Here is a 7,458-nt window from a genome sequence, read left to right as displayed (position 1 = left end):
GATCCATGTACCTTAGCTAATCCTTGTGTAGGCAAAGATGTGATAGGTGTCCCAGACATCACACTGAAAACCTCATTTGCAGTGGGAGGGCGACCAAGATAATTGGTCATCTCCCCCATGAATTGCTCCTTGTTTAATGGGGCTGGAGGATCAAGGATTCCACATCTACACAAGAAAAATCATATTAACCTATGCAGATAAAACATATTACATACAACGTCTATACCTGTGTCTCTGTGCGCGTCTATACCTGTGTCTCTGTGGGTGTCTGTCAGCGCGTGTATCATCGCATGTACACTACAGAGCACACGCGCTAGCACACGCGCTCAAAGATGCATCCTCAGAGAAACATTTTTTGCATCTATATCTACGTCTACACTAAGATGTAGACGCGCTATCAGACGCGCTCGGTCGGCTGATTTTAGGCCGACGACCGCCATTGATGATTTACAAAATGCAATACATAATCGAATCACAAATCCTAAATACACAGACATAGTAGAGAGAGGAAGAGAGAAACAAAGAGAGAGAGAGAGAGAGAGAGAGAGAGAGAGAGAGACTCACCTTGGGTGTTTGGTCTGGCGAGTGGTGGCGCTTCTTCCTTCTCCTTCTTCCTCTCCTTGGTAAGTTACCCTCCCTTGATGCTTGCTTGCTTGCTTGCTTCTTCTTCTTGTTCTCCTCTCTCTTGTTCTCTCTTTCTTCCTCTCCTTGGCTTTCCTTTTTCCCTTCTTGTGTGTTTGAAATATAAGAAGAGGTGAGTCATGAGGAGGTGAGGCATGAAGAGACTAGGTGAGGCATGAAGAGACTGCATGTCGGCTAAACTCAAGCTTCAGAACCACAAAAAACGCAGGAAAGGAAAGGCATAGTTTGAAAAGAAATGATTTGTATGATTTGAATTTTGACGTGTGCATCTAATTTTGCGTGTATATACGAGTTTATTGTTCAGGTAGACGTGATTATAGACACAAAGATAGACGCAGAAATATACGCGGAATGAGAGAGGGAGAGGGAGAGGGAGAGGGGGAGAGAAGAAAATATAATATGGAAAGGAGAGAGAGAGAGGGAGGGAGAAGAAATGAGAGAAGGAGAGGAAGAGAGCCAAAGGAAATGAGAGAGGAAGAGGAGAGAGAAAAAAAGAGAGAATGAGAGAAGAGAGAAAAAGAGATAAGATGTTAAACATAATAGGCAAATAGAGCAAGAGAGGGTATGGCCCCTACACGACATCCACATCTGTGCACGACATCAACCGCGACTGGCCCCTACAGCATGAGGCCTCCTCTGTGCCCTACTGCAAAACACAAACCAGATTGCCATCAAGACAATTTTTGCATGCATGAAATCGCTTCCTTGCGGAAGTACTTTCATGAGTGGTTTCAAGTTATATCTAGCGGAACAAGATCCTTACAAAGGTCAATCCAAATCGAAGGCTCTTCCTCAAGGCCTTTCAATTGAGTCACTCATCGTCGACTATCTCAAGAAAGTATCACAATTTATCTTGCATTACCTGAGGGACAGGTATGGTGGGCAATTGATGATGAAGGATATTCAATGGTGTCTTTCCGCACCAGCAATATGGGCAGAAGCTGCCAAGCAAAAGATGAGGAAATGTGCTCCGGAAGCTGGTATGGTCAAGGGAGTGTCAAGCAGAACATGCTCAGAGGATGTTAGCCCTCATCTATTAAGAGTAGTTCTGGAGCCAGAGGCTGCATCTTTGCATTGTCTCCAAAATCCTAGATTCCTATCCATCAGAGAAGGAGAAAATTTTGTTGTGGTTGATGTGGGCGGAGCCACTATTGATTTGCTAGTAGGTGAGGATTTGCTGGTGGGTGAGGATTTGCAAAAATCTGAGGCTGATGCTGCAGCGTTAGATGCGACCTTATTGTGGCTTCAAAACTAATGAATGATCTACATTTTAATAATTATCCTTGGACCTAATGCCAGTCCGGTTGTCCAGCTCACTTGTGAAATGGTCTTGGTCCAAGTTGCTTATATTGTTAGCCCATGCCAGTATCCAAAAAGTGTCACCTGATTGATAGCTGTCTTTTTACAGACTCCTCTACCCTGTAGTGTTCTGACTTTGCATTGTAAGCCTTGTGTATTCCAACCTCCCTCCTTGTGTATTCCAACCTCCCATGCCAATGAGAGAGGGAGAGGAGAGAGAAAAAGGAATGAGAGAGGGCAAGGAAGGGAGAGGAATGAGAGAGAGAGGAGAGAGAAAAGGAAATGAGAGAGGGAGAGGAGAGAGAAAAAGGAATGAGAGAGAGAGGAGAGAGAAAAAAGAATGAGAGAGGGCAAGGGAGGGAGAGGAATGAGAGAGAGAGGAGAGAGAAAAAGAGAGAGGGAGGGAGAGGAATGAGACGGAGAGGAGAGAGAAAAGGAAATGAGAGAGAGAGGACAGAGAAAAAGAGAGAGCGATGAGATAATTTGCTTATTGATTCAATGTGTATTCCTAATTCTATGGTTTTTATCATGCGCACACGTGCATACTCAAGAATCAATAGTCAATTTTAAAGCTAAATTGAATTTTCCATAATAAAAAGGAAGTATCTTTTATCATCTTCAAGTACATAGAGAAATTACGAGATACATATTGCAATGCTTGCTACTAATTGTAAGGTTTCTGTCGCTTGCCGCTAATTACTTATATCAGGCTTGTCAACTGGAGGAACTGCCATTCATTAAAGAGCAATGAAAAAGTAATTATTAACTCTATTTTTTAAATTCAATGATTCAATGTGTATTCTTAATTCTATGGTTTTTATCATGCGCACATGTGCATGCTCAAGAATCAATTTCAGGTGGTTAAATAATTATTAACTTTGGTTTTTTAATTATGTGAATTGCTAATTTTAGGTGGTTAAATAATTGTGCATCTCCTGGCGCGTCTATATTAGCGTCTATTTGCGCAGATATATAGACGAAAAATTTGCGTCTATTTACACGCACGTTTACACGCACTTATAGACGCTGTGATAGATGCGCCCGACTTTGCGCGTCTAACATGTGCGTCTATGCCTCGTTTTTGTTGTACTGTCGGATGATTGGGGACGGACAAAAGTGAGGGATATGCTTCACAACAAAAGATCCCACCTCATGAACCATGCCAGGGACTCACTACGGAGGCAGGAGGAGGGGCGTGGAGCCTATAGCCAACCACCTATGTGCCACCGCATAGAGTGGAAAAAAGCCAAGAAGAAAGCAGCAGAGAAAGTGAAGAGTCGCCAGCATGCATAGACGCGACGGATCCAAATGGAAACCATGGGATTGTCGCATTACGGATCGGGCGACAGAGAGTCGTGGGAGGCAGAGTTTGTAAGTATATTTTTATTTCTAGTTTTTTAAAATTTATATTTCTTTCAATTCTTTATATATTTTATTCTAATATATTGTGACTCATAATTGTTTATATATATCTAAATGTTTTGCAGACTACCATCGTTGGTAGGATACCATCTCTTAGAGAGGTAAGTTACCATCGAGGCCATAACCGCGCAGCGACATGGCTTCACTTGTATGAGGAGGGTCTCATCACTGAGGACCAATACAACCGGGCCATGAGGATTCGACAGCCAGAGAAGGTATGTTTTTCATACTTTCGTATTAAAAGTATAGCTAATTATAACTTTTTCTCTACCTTGTCTATATAAGGGACCCTGATCTTTTGTGTGTGTAGGCGAACCCGGATGTGGAGCATAGCGAGGAGGGGGATAGCGATGCTAGTAGCCATGGTGGTACTAGCGAAGATGTTTCCTCTTCAAATTCGTAGAGGAGCACCATACCTCCTCATGAGGCCTTCTTTTCTTGTATATGTATGATATCTCTTTGAGCCTACTGCTTGCAACCACACTTTAGGTCGCAAGCACTTAAACTTCCCTTGTAAATTCTTTTGATATATAGTGAATACATGGACTTTTATTTTCAATTCTTGTACCCGTAAGATATATTGTCTTTTTCCCAACAAATGCACAATCTGATATATGGGAGGGGAAAAAAAAAACCAGAGAGCATGTATTGTCTTTTTCCCAAATGCACAATCTGATATATTGTCTTTTTCTAGTTCTGTTTTGCGCGTCTATCTACGCATCTAAATTGCAGATAATTCGCGTTTATATGCGCATCTATAGTGCAGACTACACACACTTATACACGCGCTTCATAATTCAAATTTAAAAAAGAAATTAAATATCTTTTTAAAAAAAGAACATTGTTTGTTTTCCGCTCGCGTCTACCAGTGCTTGTAAAAGCACGTCTACCAGCGTGTCTATATGCGCGTGTATATGTGCGTCTATTGCACGTCTATTTGTGCGTGTAAATTTGTTAATACATGCGATTATAGATGTGAAATGGTAGATGCAAAAATAGACGGGCGGATAGACGCGCCCGTAAGAATTTCTCTATATTCAAAAATCGCATCTAAATGTGCGTCTATGAGGCCTTTTTGTTGTAGTACGCGAGAGGTCTCTCCTTGGGTGTTGCTTGGAGCGAGAGGATGCTTGGGTGCCAGGGGAGGCTCTGGCTATAAATTCCTTGTCTCCGGATCCCGTATAAGAGGTTGACATGACTCGAGTTGATGGGATCTTGAGGCCCGTGTACTAGTCAACAGGCGAAACTTGGAGCAGCAATCCTGTAGATTGCTGGGATAGCCTTCAAGCATGATATTGGATGTACTCCAAAATTATGATAAATAAAGAACATATATTTGAGAAAAAGAAATTTTCTTGACATTTTTTTTGTGTCAGTGCCTAAGTTACGTGAAGGAACTAGTGATTAATTTGATTAATTAAGGAAAGCTGCTTAGTAGTTGGTCATAAAAATCTCGAGGCCCATGTACTAGTCAATGGGCGGAACTTGGAGCACCAATCCTGTAGATTGCTAGGATAGCCTTCAAGTATGATATTGCATGTACTCTAGAATTATGATAAATAAAGAACAAATATTTGAGAAAAAGGAAATTTCTTGACATTTTTTTTGTGTCAGTGTCTAAGTTACATGAAGGAATTACTAGTGATTAATTTGATTAATTAAGTAAGCTGCTTTTGCATGTCAAACGTAATGTGGTGGATTATTAGAGAACTAAAGCAAACTGAGGAAAGTATGGTGGACGTGACTTAGGTCGGTCCTACGAAAGGGTGGTCCTCATTAGCTGGGAACTTTTCTCAAAGATGAGATATCAAGACTATGAAGACCTATTATTAGTAGATTTAGAATCTCGATTTATGCTGTTTTAGGGGAAAGAAATGGGACTATGCCTTATGGCAGAGAGGTTGAGCTTCATATCCCTCTCGTTTCCCATTCTCCATGAACCAAGTGCAGCATGAATTAGCTTCGACTCTGTTGTTCCTACGCAAAGTGGTTCATCTGAAGCTCGACGCTAGTTACTTCCTAGAGACCTTGCTGATTGGAAAGGAACCATGACTTCAGGTCGATCCTAAGTGGAAACAGCCAAACACTTCCACTTGGGGAAGACTCGGAAAGACCTAGATCGCAAACCCTATGACATTCCTTATGAGTGCCAGGAGGAGCACCCTCTTCCCGATGGACTACTAAGACGTGTCCCACAAGTGGACGAGCGGACATGTTACAGTTCTTTGTCAATTGCAATATATAGGTATTGTTTCTTCTATTGGTATTTTTGGATATCTGCGTTACAGGTGTCTGCATAGTAGGGAAAAAAACAAGGTTAATGCTATTGTTACAAAACTTTTCAGGTTACCTTTTGGTTAGGAATCCATAAGTTGAGCATGTTGGGGGTAAAGGGGCCTCCGCCTAGTCGCCCGTGTATTACTACATTGACAGTACCCGCCACTACACATTGCAGGTGGCGGGTGCCCGTCATAGTCACTTATTCTTTATTCTTTTAGTGTCAGTTTGAATAAAGGAAGGCTCGACCACACATTGTGGTTGTTGGAGTTTCCACTTTGAGTTTTACTCTTACTCTTGCTCTTGCTCTCCATCCGCCATAGCTCTCACCGCCAAGCCTCTTCCTTTTGGGTTCCGCTTCCCTTTCAATGGGTATGAGAGCAAAGGCATTCGAGCTTGCCCGACATTCTCTTTAGCTTGGATTTGAAGAGCTTCAACCTGAGCTTCAATGGCATCCATGGCACCTTCATTTGTAGGTATGTTTTGATCTCCCACCTCCTCCTCGAGCTTTCAAACCTTCATCGGCTTCTTCCAAGGCTGCATTGGAGCCCTCTCGACATTGCCAAGTGCCCCCAAGAATAGCGAGCGCAAATTGTGGTACATTTTTAGGGAGTTGGGCTGACCTGCTCCTAGAATTTCCTTGCTCTTCCTTGGCTTCCGAACACTCTTGAACACAATATTAGTGAGTTTGGGAATCTCCCAATTTCCATTTTTTGAATACTAAAAAGGTCGCACCTAGATAACATGTCCATAACTTTCTCAAAACCATATGATGTGACCCATCATTGGAAATCGCTTGAAAAATGGAATCTATTGAGCTATAGAATGCTCAATTTGGAGTTATAGTGTTCAAGTTATTACAAATCCAAAGATTTTACCATGTGTCCCAAACTTATGAGAAATTCCCATATTCCCCAATATGGTGTTCTTGGCAACCTTCTCGATCATTTTTGGAATCCGCGGCATTAGTTCTTGGCTCTCTGTGATTGATTCGAGTGCTTCCCCCTTCATCCCTTGCTGTATACACAATCCTAGGACCGTCAAAACACGGCAGCACTTGGCATTTACTTCTTGATGCTTCTTGGCATTGCCCGTTTGATGCCTATTGTTGCTTGGTGATGCCTGGATATTATGGGATGCTATGTCTATGCTTTGGGATTGATTTGGATCAGATTTGGGCACCATTTGAGCTGCATTTAACAGTAAAAATGCTACTGTAATATAGTGGGATGATGCTCATTTACTTGGTGTATGCATTGGTTCTTGGATACGGGGTGCTTACTGGAGGTTTTGAATGATCATACTGATGTATTTGGAGATTATCAAATTCTTCTTTTTGGTTCTGGAATGCTTTTGAGCTTGGAATAGGCTCCACCTTGGTTGTTCTTCACTGGTATTTGGCTTCAGTTTGGCATGCTTTGGACTTGTCTATGCCTATTGCCACTACTTGACATTTAGGCTTCTTGCATTTATGCTTTGGTGAGATATGGATGCCACTTGGTTTGCCCATGCTTGACAGTTACTTGGAGCTTTTCCTTCACATGTATTTGAGCATTTTGGATCTACAGGGCATTACATTTGGTTGTCAGTTACATGCTCTTTGAAGGCTTTTAGGCTTATGCTTTATGGGCCTGAGATAGTTTGGGATTTATGCTCCGGATGTACCCTACTGGGATTTGACATGTCTGATGCTATGTATTGGATATATTAGAGCGTCACTTTCTCTCTTTGCATCTGATTTTATTTCCAGTGGGAGCCTCTTGGCATATTCGGATGTACATACAATTTTACTTACAGTTGAGCTTGAGCTTGTGGGAC

At 42.0% G+C, this 7,458-nt stretch overlaps 1 protein-coding gene across 1 annotated transcript; it reads left to right on the top strand.

The window, feature by feature from the left end:
• Positions 1-1,363: 1,363 nt before the first annotated feature.
• On the top strand, positions 1,364-1,897 carry LOC148008713 (uncharacterized). The gene has a single exon (XM_087674045.1). The coding sequence runs from the start codon at positions 1,364-1,366 to the stop codon at positions 1,895-1,897; it is 534 nt and encodes a 177-aa protein (XP_087530171.1).
• Positions 1,898-7,458: the final 5,561 nt, after the last annotated feature.

Source organism: Lygodium microphyllum, unplaced genomic scaffold (assembly GCF_053477565.2).
Source record: "Lygodium microphyllum isolate KBCC unplaced genomic scaffold, Lygodium_microphyllum_v1.1.10 scaffold_74, whole genome shotgun sequence".
NCBI lineage: Eukaryota > Viridiplantae > Streptophyta > Polypodiopsida > Schizaeales > Lygodiaceae > Lygodium > Lygodium microphyllum.
This window is presented reverse-complemented; position numbering and strand designations above follow the sequence as displayed.

Excerpts from the sequence above, each read along its gene's own strand:
- LOC148008713 (XM_087674045.1), top strand. The coding sequence starts at position 1,364 with ATGAGTGGTTTCAAGTTATATCTAGCGGAACAAGATCCTTACAAAGGT.